Consider the following 20,547-nt stretch of genomic DNA (forward strand, 5'->3'; position numbering starts at 1 on the left):
TAAAATGTTATTATAAACCTTTGAATCCATGAATTCAGAATGATCACAAAGAATGCAGGCTTTTTGCCAAAGCATTGTAGACCATCTAAATGGTGAGAGCAAGCTAGAATAGGGCACAATGTTTTTAAGGCTTTGTAGCGCAGCGTAACTGCATGCGTCCTGCGTCCCCTGCACAGTCTATGGAGATTGTGCAGGGGCCGTGCGCACATGGCGCTTTAGAGCGCAGCGCTTCGGCTACTGCCGAAGCGCTGCGTAAAAAGAAGTGACATGTCACTTCTTTCCTGCGCTTTGCCGGCAGCTCCTGCTCTGTCTATGGCAGGAGCTGCAGGCAGAGCGCATGGAATCGGCTTTCACTACGGACATTTTCTGCAGCGAATAGAAGCGCACATGTGCTCTTCAGATCGCTGCAGAAATTTCTGCAATGAACTGTACGCAACGTGCGCACATAGCCTTACACCGTAGCTACTGCACACATGAATGGAGACTTTTGCAATTTGTAAAGTCTTTAATAGTTCGCGGGTTTTTTATTTTTAGCCTTGGGTTCTTTTGCCTTTCTTTTAAGATTGTTTCTTTTGCTCTTGGAGTGAATTTAAAGGAGATCTGTCACCAGGTTTTTGCTATGTAATCTGAGAGCAGCATGATTTAGGAGCTGATAGCCTGAGTCCAATGATGGGTCACTATTAGGTTGCGTTGTTGTTTCAATACCATGAGTGTTTTATCAGCAAGAGATTATCACTAAAGGACTTGGTGTCTCGTGTCTCCTAGTCCTTCTGATCTGTGTACCTCCACTGCACCACTGATTAGCAGCTTTCTGACAATGTACAGTATATACAAAAAAAATCTGCCAATCAGTGATGTGGATGGGGTTATTTGGGGCTCAGCATTTAGAGCACTGTTAGGTCTGTTATTGTATCAAAATTACAACATGCTATCAGCAAGTGACACATGGCTGGAATCAGAATCTTAGCCGCTACATCAGGGGTGGGGAAACTCCTGCCCGCGGGCTGTATGCTGCCCGTGACAACTTTTTATGCGGCCCCTGGGCACATTCCTGAGGACCGCAGTGCTCTGGCGGCAGCCGCACTTTTCCCGGCTGCCGGCCCTTTAAATCCCAGTGCCTGATGCCCTGTGGGTAGATGCTAAAATGTATGGGCTCCATCCAGATCCTGACTTCAGCCCGTACATTGTAAACAGACTATCCGCACCACCTAATGCTGTCCATGCTGCAACCAGTGCTGTCCATGCTGCAACGAGTGCTGTCCATGCCACGGTCAGTGCTGTCGGTGCCCCCCTTATGTTGTCTGTGCTCTCCAGTGCTGTGTGCTACCCCAGTGCTCTGTACTCGCCACTGCTGTCTATGCCCCCCAGTGCAGTCTGTGCCCTCCTGGTGATGTCTATGTTCCCCCAGTCCTGTCTCTGCCTCCCTAGTGATGACACCTAGTGCTGTCCGTGTTGCCACCTAGTGCTGTCTGTGCCTCCGCCAGTGCTGTCCTTGTCCCTAGTCATGTCTATGCCACCGCCAGGGCTGTTCATGCCCCCCTAGTGATGTATATGCCCCAGCATCTTCTGTGATGTACATGCCCTAGCCTCTCCTGTAGCCTCTCTTGTGATGTACATGCCCCAGCCCTTCCTGTGATGTATATGCACCATCCCCTCCTGCGATGTACATGCCCAAGCCCCTCCTGTGATGTACATGCCCCAGCCCCTCCTGTGATGTACGTGCCCCAGCCTCTCCTGTGATGTATATGCCCCAGCCCCTCCTGTGATTTTTTTTTTTTTTTTTACCCAGCCCCTTTTGTGATGTTTATGCCCCAGCCCCTTCTGTGATGTATATGCCCCAGCCCCTCCTGTGATGTATATGCCCCAGCCCCTCCTGTAATGTGTACTCCCAGTGTCTGCTGTAATTTATGCGCCTTAGGTTCTCCTGTGATGTGTATGCCCCCATCATCTCTAGACCAAGACAAACGTGGAAAAGCAGCTGTGAGAAACAAGATGATCAATGTCACCTAAAATCACAGCAATACCAAAGAGAAGCAGCTCCGGCCACCACAGTAGGGGTGAGTTAATTGTTTGACCAAATATAGCTGGGTAGTTTTCAACTTGATAGTTTTGTGCGGCCCCCGACGGTTGGTAGAAAATTCCAAATGGCTCCCGGCAGTAAAAAGGTTCCCCACCCCTGCGCTACATCATGCTACTCTCAGATGGAGAAGTTGAAACACTTTTTGTCAGTTAGCTTTTCTAGTAATCATTAAAGGAAATCTGTAAGCAGCTTTTTGCTACCTCATGTGAAAGCACCATGATGGCGGCAAAGTGATTCTGAATCCAATGATGTTTCACTTAGTTTACTGGGTGCAGCGGTTCTGACACAGAGTTTAGCATGTAGTAGAGCTGAGAGCTGCCCCCGCACACACCATGGTATTGATATACACTGTCTATAGACAGTGAACTGCTTATCACAGCAGGGGTTGTGCCAGACTAGGGGACCTCTGGCTGACCTAGTCCAGCAGTGATAATCTCCTGAAGCTAAAACAAACATTGGATGTAAACATCTGAACACAGTGTAATAAGAAAGGCACCCTGAAATCTTGTGTTTTAACCCCTATAGCATGCTGTCTTCAGATTACACAACAAAAACTTGCTGATAGATTCCCTTTTAATACTTTAACAAAACAAATCACTTACTTTTAATACTTACGCTCTAGATATTTATATTATATTTGATATTATGCTCAATATCAGACATGAACAGTACAATTGTGTGTGTTATGCTACAAATGTCTGGTGGCTGGTCACCACCATGCTATGCACGCCTGATCTTGGTTTGCAATATATTCCTCCTGTTGGTAGCTGTACACATTCAGTTGCCTCACCCTTTCCACAGGCAATGCTAATTAAGCACCATACTTGGATCTGGTCCGCCTTTATCAATGGTTGCTCTGTGGCACTGGGAGGGTCAGTTCTGATATAGTCCTGGTATGTGTAGAGCTTGCTCCACATGCTGGGACCTGGGCTGGCCTCTATCCACAATTGCCTCTTTTGCAACATAGAAGCGGTTATATATACAGGTTACAGGTATGTGTGCTCCATTATGGTTCTGCTTTTAACTTTATCTAGGAGGCCGCATGGCACATGAAATACAGAATATAGAGTAGGACCCCCCTATTGAGATTTGCCGTGACGTTGGCAGGGGTGGCTCAAAGAATTGATCAATTATTTGCTAAAAATCTCATTTATATTACAGTACAGTTGGAATAAATCTGGGAATTTGCACTTTTTTTATGATGCATGCCATTTTCAGATCGTGCTGGCTCCCCTCTCTCTCTGGTTGGTTGTAGTTATGCTACAAATGTCTGGTGGCTGGTCACCACCATGCTATGCACGCCTGATCTTGGTTTGCAATATATTCCTCCTGTTGGTAGCTGTACACATTCAGTTGCCTCACCCTTTCCACAGGCAATGCTAATTAAGCACCATACTTGGATCTGGTCCGCCTTTATCAATGGTTGCTCTGTGGCACTGGGAGGGTCAGTTCTGATATAGTCCTAGTATGTGTAGAGCTTGCTCCACATGCTGGGACCTGGGCTGGCCTCTATCCACAATTGCCTCTTTTGCAACATAGAAGCGGTTATATATACAGGTTACAGGTATGTGTGCTCCATTATGGTTCTGCTTTTAACTTTATCTAGGAGGCCGCATGGCACATGAAATACAGAATATAGAGTAGGACCCCCCTATTGAGATTTGCCGTGACGTTGGCAGGGGTGGCTCAAAGAATTGATCAATTATTTGCTAAAAATCTCATTTATATTACAGTACAGTTGGAATAAATCTGGGAATTTGCACTTTTTATATGATGCATGCCATTTTCAGATCGTGCTGGCTCCCCTCTCTCTACTTTGGAATTTGTATATCTATAATTGTGATTTAGAAAACATCCAGACCATATGTTATTAGTAGGTAATGCAGAAATCCAGGTAATTTCAAAGTATTCATCTACTTTTTCCTGAAACTGAAGCTTTTAGGCATATTTAATGTTAATGTCACATAACCACCAGAGTCCGCTCCTGTGACTCCTGCTTCGATCACCAGGCGACGCTGTGTTCCCGCCGTGGACTGTGTTGGTAATAGGAGAGGAGTCGATGCTAGCGGCTCTGGTTGGCGCAGGCTCCGCTCATCCACTACGTTGGGTTTCCCTGGGACCTGTAGTACCACTGGCTGACTGTATGTGGCGTGTGTCTTCCAGCTGAAGTTACCACCATTCAGCTACCACCATTCAGCTACAGCCAATGGGAAGAAACCACACCCTCCTAATTCCCCCTACTGTTTGCTGGTCACTGCCAGAGATAGATTTGTATTCCTGTTTTCTGGTTTCCGCTTTGTTCTGAATAGTGATCCCTATGTTTTGACCCCTGCTTGCTCTCTGACTACCCTTCTGCCTGCTGTTTTTGTACCTTGCTGCTAGATTCGGATTTCACCTCTGCCTGGTTTCCTGACTACGTCCTTGTCTGCCGATTTTGTCCCTGTTATGCATTTCCTGGTTTAACCCTGCTTGACTACTACTCTCCTCTGGACTGCAGCCTTCCACAGGTAGCGATCTCCAGGGCCCTGGAGTAATTCCAAATCCCTGTATAGGAGTTAAAGGGTTTCGGGGTTCTGGTTTTATAAGCGGCTTGCCTCTAGCCTGTCGGAGTCTGTGTTTCCAGGCAGGCATTACATTTAAGCTGGTACCTCTGCACCACCTATAGCTATACAGTGTTTTTCAATTTGCCTTCAATCAAAATGATCTGTTTTTATCCTCGAAATTAGACGCCAAAGAAAAATCTCTGACATGTTCACTGTTTTCACATACAGTAATTTTATATATTTCATGGTGGTTTTACTTGTCCTCATCCTGACAGTATATAAATTATGGACCCTTCTAGGAATTCTTGATTCGCAATCAGACCCCCAATTGACTCTATAATGAAAAAGATTGGTCCATTTAATTATGAGAAAAACCACATTGAAACAACCTTTCTAAGGTAGGAGTCAGCCCCACTGCCTACTGGACTCCTGTGCTGCACAGAGGGAATATATGGGCTCTAAACCTAAAGTCTGTCTCCTCTATTTGCTTTATTTAGTTGATATTTAACCATCATTTTTGTTCATGCAAACTAAATCTTTCACAGAAATGAAATTTAGACAATGGAGCTGTAAGTATTTTATTGATATTCACGAAGAGGTTCAATTTTTCCGATGACCCCTTTTAACATTGTGGGTTCTTGGTATCGAGCTAATTACTGTCGATTTCCCTCCTGATACATTTTAGCCCTACTTCTTCAAAGTGTTTTCCCAGAAATCATGCATAAGACAATTTTATAATTAATCCAAAAAACTCTTGGTTTTCACTCCAGATTTACCTAGGTCCATAAAAAAATGGCAGAAACTGGGCATGTTGGGGGCAGAACATGAGTCACTTCTTGTAATGTACAATTGTAATGTACAATAAGGAGATAACTGGGGACAGGGACTCCTAGGCTGGCCCTCAGGCTAGGGGGCACCTAGCTGTCCCTTAAACCCAGAGGTACTTCTCATGATGATGAGGTCTGGACCTTCAGCCTCATACTGCTCCTGGCCAGCCCTGTTCTAATACACTCTGTCCTCCACCGCCGTGGAGGGTTGTGACAGAAGTGATTAATTCTATGCAAAAGGACAAAGAAGGCAATCCAACACAGCAAGCACACACAGAGGTATAGACAATACGAGATCAGGAGGAAATAAAGAACAGGGAGGGAATAAACAGACAACGAGAATATTTCCACAATCCACCAATTAACACACTGAAGATCTCCAGAAACTGGAACACGACAGCACAAGACCCGGTATCGCAAAAGCTATAATCGGCATGGGTGGATCAAATTCACCATTTTAAAAAGGGCAGTGAGTAGCTGTGATAGGTCTCTCACAACATGTGACTCTAGAGACAATAACCAGGCTAGACGAACGTAACTCCTGCAAGCCTGAACCAAAGAGAACACCGTTCGGTTGATGCCTGAGCCTGTCTAAGAAACTCAGAAGCCTAACAAATGACCTAGTGTTTAGTCCAGAGCCACACGGGGGACTACTGCGATCCTCGCATGACACTCGGCTCATGCTGGCAGCATAGCGAGAGCCGAGTGTCATGCAAGTATCACTGCGACTGAGGTCCGATCTTGCGATCAGACCACAGATGTGGGGGGCGGTCTGGGACTGAGGAGGGGCGGTCCGGCACTGAGTAGAGACGAGCCAATGCTGCGGAGGGGAGGGATTTATCTCCTTCTCTCCTCCATTGCTGGCTATTACCATTTTTGCTCTACACTCGCAGTACAGTGGTGTACTGTGAGTGCAGTGCGATTTTTCTCTCGCCCCATAGACTTGAATGGGTGCGAGAGAAACAAGGATTGCATTGCACCTGCAGCATGCTGCGACTATTTTCTCAGTCCGATTAGGGCTGAGAAAATAATCGCTCATGGGAGCGAGCACATAGGCTAATATTGGTTTGAGTGGAATGCGATGTTTTATCGCATTCCTCTCGCTCCGATTTTCATGCCGTCTGGCTTAGGCCTTAGTGTTAGACTTTGCTGTGTGAACAGGGTAAGATGCCACCCTGACACTCGGTGAGCTTTGAGCTATACCCCATGTGACACTTCTTTTCAGAAGCACCCAATTCATTAAGAGGCATGTGGGTCTTCATTAATTGGGACACTTGTGCTTAGCTGCTATTTATTGGAGAACTACGTGGGTAATAAGAATTTTACTTGCAATGCGATACTAAAAATCAATGTAATGCATATACAAAAAGAGCCTAAAGGCCGCTTTACACGCTGCAATATTGTGACCAATATCGCTAGCGTGGGTACCCGCCCCCATCGGTTGTGCGACACGGGCATATCGCTGCCAGTGGCGCACAACATCGCGCGGACCCGTCACACTACTTACCTTCCCTGCGACGTCGCTGTGACCGGCAAACCACCTCCTTTCTAAGGGGGCGGTTAGTTTAGCGTCACAGCGATGTCACAGCAGCATCACTGAACCGCCGCCCAATAGAAGCGGAGGGGCGGAGATGAGCGGGACAAACATCCCACCCACCTCCTTCCTTCCGCATTGCGGGTGGGAGGCAGGTAAGGAGAGGTTCCTCGTTCCTGCGGTGTCACACATACCGATGTGTGCTTCCGCAGCAACGAGGAACTACATCGTTACTGCAGCAGCAACGATATTCGAGAATGGACCCCCATGTCACCGATTAGCGATTTTGCACGTTTTTGCAACGATGCAAAATCGCTCATAGGTGTCACACGCAACGGCATCGCTAAAGCGACCGTATGTGCGTCACAAATTCCGTGACCCCAACGAGATCGCTTAAGCGATGTCGCAGCGTGTAAAGCGGCCTTAAAAGAGAAAACCCCAACCTTGGATACCCGCTTCTCTTAAATTTGTAGAGTTGTCTTATCAGCTCCAAAAATGTTGTATTGCATGTTTATGCATATTTTTCAACATTACTTTATGATGAATATATCATGTCTAAAGAACATTTAATGACAATGTGTTGCTCCTGGCACTGGAAATGGTAATGAAAGGATGATTCATGATAAAATACACGATATTGGTGTTCTCAGAAATGTTACAATGCACAGGAGATGAACTCTGCATGAGAATTAGCCCATTTTTACAAGACTACAGCTGGGGTTTGAGGCAAATAATCTGACATAATAGATGGGGCTTTCATATGACAAATTGACATTTTTTTGCATGTGACTTGAGTGCTGATATTCTTACATGACCTTGTAGTTTGAAGGAGCTGAAAAGAAGAAATGATAAAACTATTGAAAATATCAAATAAGAAAAAACAGTGCTGCAGCTGGAAAACGCTAATATTTGACCAACAATAAAATATCAATTGGACTGCAAATGTAGGGATCCTAAGACAGGCTGCAGAAGAGACCAGTAGACTAAAGCAGTCGATAGACAATAGCTGTTGAGTAAATGTAAGTCTTCATAAATCAGGACTAGATATGTGGCTGTGATGCAGGTGAAGTAAAGGTCTGCATGTCAAGCAATGTGGAAATACTACCTCTCTACTAACCAAAATTCCACAATGTCTGTCTGTCTGCTATTTCATCCTTCTTCTCTGCGCGATTCCTAAAGCTTAACATGGACAAAACAGAGTTCATTGTCTGTCCTCCTCCTCACTCATCTCCTCCAACAAGCCTTTTCATCAAACTTGATGGTTGCTCACTCTCCCCAGTCTCACAAGCTCGTTGCCTTGGAGTAACCCTCGACTCTGCTCTATCCTTCAAGCCACACATCCAAGCCCTCTTCACCTCATGCAGATTACAACTCAAAAATATCTCCCGGATCCGTGCCTTCCTTAACCAAGAATCAGCAAAAACATTAGTGCATTCCCTCATCATCTCCCGCCTCGACTACTGCAACGTCCTGCTCTGTGGCCTCTCTTCCAACACTCTCGCACCCCTCCAATCTATCCTAAACTCTGCGGCCCGCTTAATCCACTGCTCCCCTCGCTATTCCCCAGCCTCACCACTCTGCCAATCCCTTCACTGGCTTCCCATTGCCCAACGACTCCAGTTCAAAACATTAACCATGACATACAAAGCCATCCACAACCTGTCTCCTCCTTACATCTGTGACCTAGTCTCCCGGTACCTACCTACACACAACCTCAGATCCTCACAAGATCTCCTTCTCTACTCGTCTCTTATCTCCTCTTCCCACAATCGCGTACAAGATTTCTCCTGTGCATCCCCCATACTCTGGAACGCTCTACCTCAGCATATCAGACTCTCCCCTACCGTGGAAAGCTTCAAGAGGAACCTCAAGACCCATCTCTTCCAACAAGCCTCCAACCTACAATAACCCTCAGTCCAGTACACCACTGCGCAACCGGCTCTGTCCTCACCTATTGTACCATCACCCATTCCCTGTAGACTGTGAGCCCTCGCGGGCAGGGTCCTCTCTCCTCCTATACCAGTCTGTTTTGTACTGGTAATGATTGTTGTACGTATACCCTCTTTCATTTGTAAAGCGCCATGGAATAAATGGCGCTATAATAATAATAAATAATAATAAATAAATAATAATGATACTAAGATTTATTCAGAATGTTTGACAATAGAAATGGAACCAATCTACTGATGATGTTTAGCAGCAATTATGGGAACAAATAGCAGCAATGTATGGACAGGATGATGGCTCAGTGGTTTACCACTGTGGTCCTCCTGTACTGGGGTTTGGGGCTCATAATCCCACCAAGGACAAGATCCTCTGAGTACTCCGCTTTCCTTCCACACTTCAAAAGACAACTGGATTGTGAGCTCCACCAGAGGCAGTGAGGGATGACAATGTCTGTAAAACACTGTGGAATATATTAGCACTATATAAGCCAGCAGGATAATACCTGGCAGGCCATTGTAGGTGGTAATGTTCTCATCAGCATTCTGGGAGGTTTTCTGGTTCTTTTGTATCTCTTGGAAATAAATAATATATTAGTGTATTTGTAACGACTTTTAAAAAAGGGCTGGATGCTTTCCTCAGCATAAATGTCACAATGGGACTATAGGAAAGAGAGGGACAGAGGCTTCTATGCAATCTCACTCTAGGGGTCCTTAGGCTATCCCTAACCTCAGGATTACCCATAATGGCAGAAATTTCTGAGTCCCATGCCTGGCTAAAGCACCTGACAAGAACTGATCTTATTCCCCCCCCCCCCTGCACCAGGAAGGAAGGGGCAGGAGAGATGGAGAAACAGACAAGGGAAAACCAAAACTCTGACACACTGCACACACAGGAACCAACAATGAGCGACTCAGGAGAAAAGCAAGAGCAGAAAGGTAGCGACAAAAAGACAACAAGGTTAACTCCACAACTGGCACACAACAAGTACTACAGCCACCAGTTAGTCTGGATCCCAATTCCTGACCAGACCAGCTAAGATAAACTATAGCTGGCACTAATGGAAGTGTCCAGCCAGCATATATAGGGGGGGAGCAGATGTGATTGGCTCGCCCACAACATGTGATCAAAGATGACTCACAAGCAGACCAGCAGAGATTAACTCTTGCTAGCCTGCCTATGAACTACCAATTTGTTGGTTAACAATGGAGTCTACCATATACAATAGGACCAATTGAGTTCAATATACGCAAAACAAAAAACCTCAATTTCAATTAAATTTAAACTTTTATTGATATATTTTAAAATTTAGACACCCATTAATAGTGAACACACAAAGGGCATAGATGATGAAGGGGAGGAGCTAAATATATGGGGTCCCTATAGCACCCTATGGGACCTTGCTCCTACCTACCAACGAAGGGTATGACGCCGTAACTGTTTTGGGCGCCCCCGTTCCACGTCGGCTCACCCTCTAGTTGCCCTGGATAGTTAGTGAATTAAAATAGTAATTACACTACGGATGGCCATACAATAGTACTAGAATGTATTAAGTACAAAGGGCTCATGTAATCACACTGTCTGATAGATAACAGCTTCCTATCAGGAAAACTAGGACAACATTTTTCTGCAGAAGCCTACCTATATTGGGGCTTAATATTTGATTTTTTTGTCCTGGTTTTCCTAATAGGAAGCTGTTATCTATCAGACAGTGTGATTATATGGGCACTTTGTTGTACCATGTACTAATTTGTACTGGATCATGTACTATGGACTAATTTTCTGCAGAAGCCTACCTATATTGGGGCTTAATATTTGATTTTTTGTCCTGGTTTTCCTGATCGGAAGCTGTTATCTATCAGACAGTGTGATTACATGAGCACTTTGTACTTAATATATTCTAGTACTATTGTATGGCCATCCGTAGTGTAATTACTATTTTAATTCACTAACTATCCAGGGCAACTAGAGGGTGAGCCGACGTGGAACGGGGGCGCCCAAAACAGTTACGGCGTCATACTCTTCGTTGGTAGGTAGGAGCAAGGTCCCATAGGGTGCTATAGGGACCCCATATATTTAGCTCCTCCCCTTCATCATCTATGCCCTTTGTGTGTTCACTATTAATGGGTGTCTAAATTTTAAAATATATCAATAAAAGTTTAAATTTAATTGAAATTGAGTTTTTTTGTTTTGCGTAACAATGGAGTCTGCCTGCACTGATTACAGACCTCAGAGAAGTTATCAGGCGGAGTGTCAGAATCAGTAGTCTGAACAGATCCCGACGCCACCATGACAGTCGGCGAAGTTAGTAAAAGCATCCATGTGACAAAGTGGCATTATGGGTTATAGATAATTTAGTTACAAAGAATGTATAATTGGTGGAGAAAGGTTAAACTTGAATCTAAGACTTTTTTCATTCTATGTAACTGTATATAAAAGATGTCACCTGCTGATACTGTCTAACATGCAGATTTAGTTTGAAGGTGTTTTCTAGGACTTTAATATGTATTATCCATTGTTAGGATAGGCCATAAATGGCAGATCCATGTGCTGTAGATCAGACTCTCAAATCCCCCATTGATCAGCTGAATAAATAGGCAGAGGAGCTCAGGTGAGCACAGCATCCCCTTTACTGTTTACCAGGAACAGCTCCATACCATACATTTTGTACTTGCTGTGCCAGAAACTGCACTTCACTGAATGAGACTGTGTATGGCTGCAATACCAAGCATAGCCGATACTTCTAAAATACTGAGCCATGCTGTACAGAACAGTGTAAATAATGAAGAGGACAAGGAGCTCGCTGGAGTGCTGCTGCTCCTTTTAATCAGCTGATTGACGGGGGTGCTGAGAGGCCCCCACTGACCTAATATTAATTATCTATCCTAAGGATTGACTATCAATAATAAAGTCCGAAAAATGTAATGAGGGTATAACTAAATGGATTAAGAACTTTAGATCACAAGATCAATAATCTTATATAAGTATGGATACCCACCATATTCACGAAATAGACAAGACACTGTAAATTATATTGAAATTTCCAATCCCCATGCATTATTTCATGGATTAGGTGGGACTAAAACTCAGAGATATACCATTATTAGTGTTTAAAGGGTTTGTCCAAGAAAAGAAAATTAGCCCCACAACAGCCCATGGCTCAGGCCAACCAGTTTGATCTAAGCAGATCCTAAAGGTCCCCATAAACACTATGTAAAAGTCATCAAAACCCACTGATATCAACTTGATCAGCCTACAGTGTAATGTGAATGGGAGCCTCGAAACTCTCCCATCCAATAGGTGATGTTGGAGAAGAGAGGGATCTGTCCTGTTGAATTTCGTTGGCCAATCCATTTCTTTGGAACATACATAATCTCTGCCGAAGGAGTCTGGAAGTGGCTCTCTTAGAGAACACAGGAGCATTCCAGTGCTCCGTAGAATTTGGAGCGATAGCTGTCAGCTGAATGATTATTCGGCCAAACGCTATCTAAGGCCTCTTTCACACGTCCGTGAAAATCACGCACGTTTTTCACGGACATGTCAAAGGTCCGTTTTGCTCTCCGTGAGCCGTGTTTATGGCACACGTGTGTTCTCCGTGTGTTATCCGTGATAACAGACAGAGAACGGGAACTTTCTGCTCACCTGTCCCTGGCGCTGCTGTCCGTGGTGCTGATCTTCGGTCTCCGGTCCTGCCGACTCCCCACTGCTGCTGCTGCTTCTGGCCGCAGTGAAGTGAATATGCAATGAGCATAATGAGCAGCGGTCGGAAGCAAGTGACAGCAGCGGCAGAGACAGCAGGGCTGGAGAGGGTGAGTAAAGATTTGTTATTTTTTTTCTCAGACACGTGTGTCTGAGAAAAAAACCTCCGTGTGGTCCGTATGTGGGCCATGTGACACCCGTGATGCCAGAGAAAAATGGACATGTCTACATGTGGAGCACATGGGCACACGTATGCTCCACACGTACACACGGTCCATGGCAGAACACGCACGTGAGCGCAGACCCATTGATTTTAATGGGTCTATGTGTGCCCGTGTCTCCGGTACGTGAGGAAATGGACCAAACACATACCGGAGACACGGACGTGTGAAAGAGGCCTAATATATATGCCAGCTTCAGGATAAAAGAGGAGATGGAGCACACCAGCCCCTTTTTCATTTTTACGAGGTACAGCCCCGTTGTTATGCATGTGAATAGGACTGAGCTGCGCTGTAACTAAGAAAATTAGGACTAGACCATGACACTCCATCAAGTGCCTCCTAATTCTCAAGATATGTGGGTTCTTCTTAGACCTGTTATTCAATGGAGGTAAATCCTCTGCAAATAGCTAACAACTTAGTCAATATCTTAATAAATGCAGTATAGTATCAAAAGAATATGAATATAAAAAAATACAAAGAATATGAATAAAAAAAAATGTTGTGTTTTGTTTTTTTAGGTGGAGATGGAGCACAAGCAAATGCAGAGAATACACCCGAAAACCATGAAAAATCCCGATGTCAGTCATGCACCTCCACATTCCTAAAAATTGTCTGGGGATTCTTAATTATTCTCTCAGTGTCTTCATCTTGGGTTGGAACCACTCAGATAGTAAAAATCACATACAAGAACTTCTATTGCCCGTTCTTTATGACTTGGTTCTCAACAAATTGGAACATTATGTTTTTCCCAGTGTATTACTCTGGGCATCTAGCAACAGCACAAGAGAAGCAATCACTGATCCAAAAAATCAGGTAGGTCCATATCTAATTTCTGTAAAATATAACTTCTCTCTATTTTGAGTCAGAATAAAGATGACGATCGTCCCACTTGATATCTCAGTATGTTTGAGTTGTGGTCTATGAGGTATGTTAGAATTACCGGAGCCAATACATTAGAAGCAGATTGTAAGTTTGCCCAATATTATTTGTTTAAGACTTTATCAAAAACTGCTGCTGTCTTACACCTATATAGACATTTACAAATGAAGGGGCTCCATTCCTTGGCATCGTGTAGGAAGCACTAGAGTATTGTAAGTATGTTCCCGCATTCCAGAAAAAAATTGGCTTGAAAAATGATCTAGGCACGGGGAGAGGTGTCCCTACCTGGTTTGGCTTGATGGTCACGTTGCTTCCTATGTATGATCAAGTCAATCTGGGTGGCTAGGAATGAGAGAGTATTTATTTTTCTTCATGTACAGACTTGTCTATAGGGGTGTAATTATAATGGGTGCAAAGTTTGCAATAACACACAGACCCTGTAGCCAAGGGGGACCCAAAAGGCCACTTTGGCCTATATGAGAAGACCAATACTATTGGTGGATATTTTGGATAGGGGCCCATAATCTATAAATTGCACCAGTGCTCCTCTACCCGTCTCAGCCCTAACTATGGTTAGCTTCTGAGACTTTTCCATACTTCCGAACTTGCTATTTGAGTGTTACGATGACTATGGGGATAGCAGGATACTGGGGCTCCTCAGGCTTGGGAGCCCTATGCTATCCCTAGTCTCAGGGATACACCTAAAGGTGGGGATGCCTGAATCTCCTTCCTGGCCCTGCTCCTGAGCAGCCCTGATCTGATATAGCCTCCCTCTCCCCCAGAGGGGACGGGGACAGGAGTGAGATTAAACCCAGGAGTGAGATTAAACCCACAAAAATAAACAGACAGAGGAAACCAAAACTCTGTAACCCAGCAAGCGCTCACAGATGTATAAGGTAATAAAAGATAAGGAGGAAAACAAGAGCAGGGAGGAAACAACAAGACGACTGGTAAACTCCACAACTCCACGCAAACGCCAGGTGACATGTTGTTCTGTTGAGATTTTCATATTAATTTCTTCTGACTTTACACAATCCTTTCCTGCACGTCTGCAACATCTACAAGTGTCTGAACTAGGGATAGGCGGAATTGCAGATACCTGGGATTAGCGGGTCCAACCGGGTTTAAAAAAAAACCAAAACAAAAAACCCGGTCCAGGCCCGGTATTGATCCTGGATATCTGGCCGGACGCTGGTGTCCCCATATAGGTCTATGGGTACCCTAATTAGCCTCTTAAAATGGTGGTAGAAGGGATAGGGGGATTGGAGCAAGCACTTCATACCTACTGGTCTTTGTGTGGCTGCTTCTGGGGCTGCTCACTCTACTTCTGTGGTCGTTCATTATCTTCATGCATATGCACTGCTTGCCCCGCCCACTGGCAGTTCCCACATCTCTGGTTGTTGTGCGCTTATCTTTGTTCTGTATCAAAATCAAAGGAACCGCATGCAGCGTTTTTGGTAAATTAAAAAAAAGTCATGCGGTCCTACCCAGTTTTGATACCCAGCCATGATAAATCTGATAGCTTGAAGCTTGTATTCTCAGGCTGGGGAGAACCATGCTTATTTTGCTCACAGCTGCCACTAAGCCCTAGATTAGATCCATCCCCCATTACTAATCTGCAATTGAAAAGAAATAAACACAAACACCAAAAAATCCTTTATTTTAAATAAAATATAAAAAACTACCCTCTTTCACCCCTTTATTAACCCCCAAAACACCCAGATCCAATGTAACCAACACGAGTTCCCACTACGATTCCAACTCTGCTATTTTATTTCAAATAAAGGATTTTTTCGGTGTTTGTGTTTTTATTTCTTTTCACTTACAATTTAGTATTGGGGGTCTCATAGACCACTCCCATCAATAACCTAGTGCTTAGTGGCAGCTGAGAGCTGGTATTAACCCCTTTTTACTCCGATTACCACCGTACCAAGGCAATCAGGATGAGTAAGGTAAAGTTCCCGGATTGTTGCATCTAATGGACACAACAATCCTGGGTGGCTGCAGGCTGCTATATTTAGGCTGGGGGGGCCCAATAACTATGGGCCTCCCCAGTTTGAGAATACCAGCTCCCAGCTGTCAGCTTTATCACAGCTGGATATCAAAAGGGGGGGGAGACCGCATGTTGTTTTTTAAAATTTATTTATGTAATGCACAGTCAAGGTAACACGCACAGCTGTGGGCTTGGTATTATAATATGGGGGGCTCTGTATAATTTTTTTATTTATTTTTACACTAATGTAGACACAGACAGCATATGTGATTGAAAGCAGTCAGACACGCTGTTACACAGGCTGAGAGCGCCAGCTGACTGCAACCAATCAGAGATGCGGGGACTGCCGATGGGTGGGGAAAGCAGTGCATATGCATGAAGATAATGAGCAGCCCCGGAAGCAGTGTACAGCCGTGCGGAGACTGAAAAGTATGAAGCACTTGCTTTATTCTTATTTTGTCTCTTTTTTTCTTTGATTTTTTTTTTTTTTAATTACTCAGGTGGCCGGAACTAGGGTTCCCTGAGAGCTCTGAGCCCGGAGTGCTCTGGTTCTTTCGAATCTGCGCGGATCCGGACTTTTACAATCCGGGTTCGCTTATCAATAGTCTGAACACAAGGTTGTCCATTTTTTTTATTTATTTTTTTGTGCTGTGTATAGATCCTTTATTACTCCACTTCCACAGCAAAACATGTATACAACTTAATGCTGGAACCGAAAGGTCCGGACATTGAACAGTTGTGTGTTTCTATTAATGTGCCTGTCTCCAAAGGTATTGACTGTCAAAAAATGCCATCTTGGTCACAAAGGCACTGAAGCCCTCCACAGAGAACCACCTGACTGGCAGGAGAGATACATTGGGCATCAATGATTTCTTTCTTCTGATTCTTGATAAGTCTTATCCTGTATAAACCACTCAAGGGAAACAAGGGGCTGGTTTTCATTGCCTACCTGCACTATAGTCTGATGTAGTCTCATACCGTGTCAGTCAGTGTATGTATAACAGTACCACTCACAAAGCTTCTTTATAATTATTAAGCTCTCAGTATCACTCTATGTGTCTGGGCTGACAGTGACCAGCGGGGGGATACTCTGATCACTGTGTATTTAGGAAACATGTTTTTTCTTGCAATGGTTATTAATACTAGTGTCTCTTTATGTAGCCAGTTAATGTTTGAAACAGGTACAATGCTTTGCGCATGACATCTCACTGTAAACATGGCTTTTATCAGTACAGTGGATTAAATAGGAGGTAAAAATATCTATTAAATAACAATGTATCGTTCAAAAATGTCCAGTGTCGCCGAGGAAGCATCACTTTTACCATCATCCATTTACCTTGGTCATTGTCTTTAACTTGCTACAGTTTCCTTGTTAACAATTGTTACCTACAGCAAAAAAATTTAAGGAGTCACTAAACCTTTTATAAGTTTTTTGTTTTGTCATATTTCATGCCCTTCTAATTACAAGCAGATTGGTGAGGCTCCAGGTCCTGAGACGCCAACCGATAATTCGCTCGCCCCAAACCGTCCGAGTTGCTCCTGGGTGATCACATGCTCTTCGGACACTATGATTTATATTGAATCCATCCAGATCTCTTTCTGTGTGCTCGCTTAGTCAGGTCCACTGCGTTCTTGTCTGCTGAGCCACACACCTCTCTGGGGAAAAGTTGTGCAATTGTGGCGCCCCTGAGGCTTCAGTCGCCACAGGGTACGGCACCTGATTTTTAGGTGCTGTGTTCATCCCGGATTCCTGGGTGATCAATGTCGGTTCCACACAACACAACATCCCAACACACAGCAGATATCCAATTATTAGCTCACACATTAGATCAGGGTCGGGGCAGGTCCCATTAATGCATTGCGACCAGTAACCTGGTTATGTTACTTAATCCACGTGCACTGAATCTAGAACCATCTAGGAGGTGGAGCTTAGTGGGTGAGCTGTCTGAGGTAAAATGGGCGGAGCTAAGTTTGAAAGTGGACCATTGACCGTTGAGATAGGTAAGGCCAGTTTACATGTTACGATATCGCTTAAGTGATGTCGTTGGGGTCACGGAATATGTGACGCACATCCGGCCGCTTTAACGATGTCGTTGCTTGTGATACCTATGAGCGATTTTGAATCGTCACAATAACGTTCAAAATCGCTCATCGGTGACATCCCCCCCTAATCTCAATTATCGTTGCTGCTGCTTGGACAATGTAGTTCGTCGTTCCTGCGGCAGCACACATGGCTACGTGTGACACCGCAGGAACGAGGAACCTCACCTTACCTGCGGCCGCCGGCAATGCGGAAGGAAGGAGGAGGGCGGGATGTTACGTCCCGCTCATCTCCGCCACTCTGCTTCTATTGGCCGGACACTTAGTGACGTCGCAATGACGCCGAACGCACCTCCCCTTTGAGGGAGGGATTGTTCGGCAGTCACAGCGACGTCGCTGAACAGGTATGTGCATGTGATGCTGCCGTAGCGATAATGTTCGCTACGGCAGCAATCACCACATATCGGCCGTACGACGGGGGCGGGTGATATCTCGCTCGATATCGCTAGCAATTGCTAGTGATGTCGCAGCGTGTAAAGCGGGCCATAGTCAGGAGTTGACGCAGAGTGAGGAAGGGTCTTCGGTCCAGGGAGAAGCTCACTTAGTGACTTTGGTGGAAAAAGGAGTACGGTCGCTGGGAGAGTACAGTGTCAGTACTCTCAGGACCGAGCACAGCCGGGGTGTAGAGCCCTAGATTAGGGGATGCTTTAAGCTCACCTAATAAATTTACCGGGAGAGAAGATTTTACGTTTCTCGGCCTACCAGAGTGTCCGGGGCACAGCAGCATACATAGAGTCTGGGAGTTGAGACTTAGGGCGGCGTCACACGCTACGATATATCGGGCGATATGTCGTCGGGGTCACGGATTCCGTGACGCATATCCGGCATCGTTTAACATATCGTAGCGTGTGACAGCTACGAGCGACTGTTAACAAGCAAAAATACTCACCTTATCATTGCTCGTTGACACGTTGCTCATTTTCATAAAATCGTTCCTCCTTCTGCACGCCGGTTGTTCATCGTTCCCGAGGCAGCACACATCGCTCCGTGTGACACCTCGGGAACGATGAACTGCACCTTACCTGTGGCCGCCGGCTATGCGGAAGGAAGGAGGTGGGCGGTTATGTTACGTCCCACTTATCTCCGCCCCTCTGCTTCTATTGGGAGGCTGATGTGTGACGTCGCTGTGACGTCGAATGTCCCTCCCCCTTCAGGAAGAGGATGTTCGCCGCCCACAGCGAGGTCGTTCAGGAGGTAAGTACGTGTGACGGGGGTTAACGACTTTGTGCGCTACGGGCAACTAATTGCCCATGACGCACAAACGACGGGGCGGGTGCAATCGCACGATATATCGGCGCGTGTGATGCCCCCCTTAGACCCAGCCCACGAGAGGTTTGCGCTACCTGCGAACGGACAGGGACTTTTTATACAAAAGACCAAGAGGGGACCCCAAACGCTTCAAGCCATGGGGACCCATCAGTAACAAAAGAGTGCATGAAGGAAGAACCCACCAGGTCACAACCGGCACTGGGCTCCGAGGGGTTCGTGATCGCTTGGAGCCCATCATGGTAGAGACCGGCACCCTGCGGGCATAAGGAACAATATGCGAGTAACGACATCTTGAACCGCAGCTGTTGTGTCTCCTACTTTTTCCCGCGCCCTGTCAGCCCTGAAGAATACCGCTAGAAGTACTACAACTCCCAGACATCCCACTCCTAATACTGAAGTTTACTAGATCCCTACCATTGACTCTATTAACGGTTCCCCGGGGTTACCCGCTCCACCTGTGGGGAGCAGAAATACCTCAGCAGCCGCAGCCTCCAGCAGCCGCAGCCTCATAGCTGCAAAAACCACAGGTGGCGTCACGAATTTTATCCAACTGTAAATAGCCATCATTCCCCTTCTTTTATTAAAGGACACCGCCAGGGTCATGGAGCCGAGCACCGCCACCGCTGACATCCCCGGACTAGTCGGACCCGGTTCCGAGTACCCCCGACCCTGGGGTGGGCATGTCACAATGACGATCCCTTGGTGTCTCTGGACCTGTACCCCACTAATCAGCTTGTAAAGACCACATTAAGTAACAGAGCTGGGTCGCCAGTTGTTGAGGAACATAGTTCATAGAAGTCACCAATGCTCTGCTGACTCCAACCTCTATCCGCACAAAAGCGAGCAGACAGAAAGGGATTCATCCAGATCTTTCTGTGTGCTCGCTTAGTCAGGACCAGTGCGTTCTTGTCTGCTGAGCCACACACCTCTCTAGGGAAAAGAGGTTGTGCAATGACAATCACTTGGGGTCTCCTTGACCTGAACCCCGCTATTGAGCATGTAAAGACCACGTTAGGTTACAGAGCTGGGTCACCAATTGTTCAGTAACATAGTCTGCTGACTCCAAACCTCCATCCGCACAAAAGCTGTGCCACTGCCAGACGCTCCGTGGCATGGATTTCCATGGCAAGCCAGCCTTACATCACCAAGCATAATGCCAATGTTTAAATATAGTAGTATAAAGCATTCCACGTCTTTATCTGGTGTCTGATGGATGACTCTAGAGGAGGATATTCCTTGGCAACTGTAAAACTGTAAATACTGTATGGCACCATATTTATAAAAAAAAAAATGTGCACCATGGGCATTAAATAATAACTAGCAATGATCTCAGTTATTTTTTGCATGTGTCACCTTCTTGCCTAAAATTCTGACAGCCATAGGGTGAAATTAATGTTTTTACTATGTCAAAATTATATTATGCAATGTGCCCCATTATGCTACAAGATCTAAAATACT

At 45.4% G+C, this 20,547-nt stretch overlaps 1 protein-coding gene across 4 annotated transcripts in view; it reads left to right on the top strand.

The window, feature by feature from the left end:
• Positions 1–20,547, top strand: part of SLC35F4 (solute carrier family 35 member F4) — a 304,748-nt gene that overhangs the window by 227,670 nt on the left and 56,531 nt on the right. For all 4 annotated transcript variants that reach the window (XM_075330919.1, XM_075330921.1, XM_075330920.1 and 1 more), the window contains one exon: positions 13,367–13,661. In XM_075330919.1, the coding sequence (XP_075187034.1) occupies positions 13,367–13,661 (295 nt within the window). The remainder of the gene's footprint in view (positions 1–13,366; positions 13,662–20,547) is intronic.

The sequence above is a fragment of the Anomaloglossus baeobatrachus genome, chromosome 12 (genome assembly GCF_048569485.1).
Source record: "Anomaloglossus baeobatrachus isolate aAnoBae1 chromosome 12, aAnoBae1.hap1, whole genome shotgun sequence".
Taxonomy (NCBI): domain Eukaryota; kingdom Metazoa; phylum Chordata; class Amphibia; order Anura; family Aromobatidae; genus Anomaloglossus; species Anomaloglossus baeobatrachus.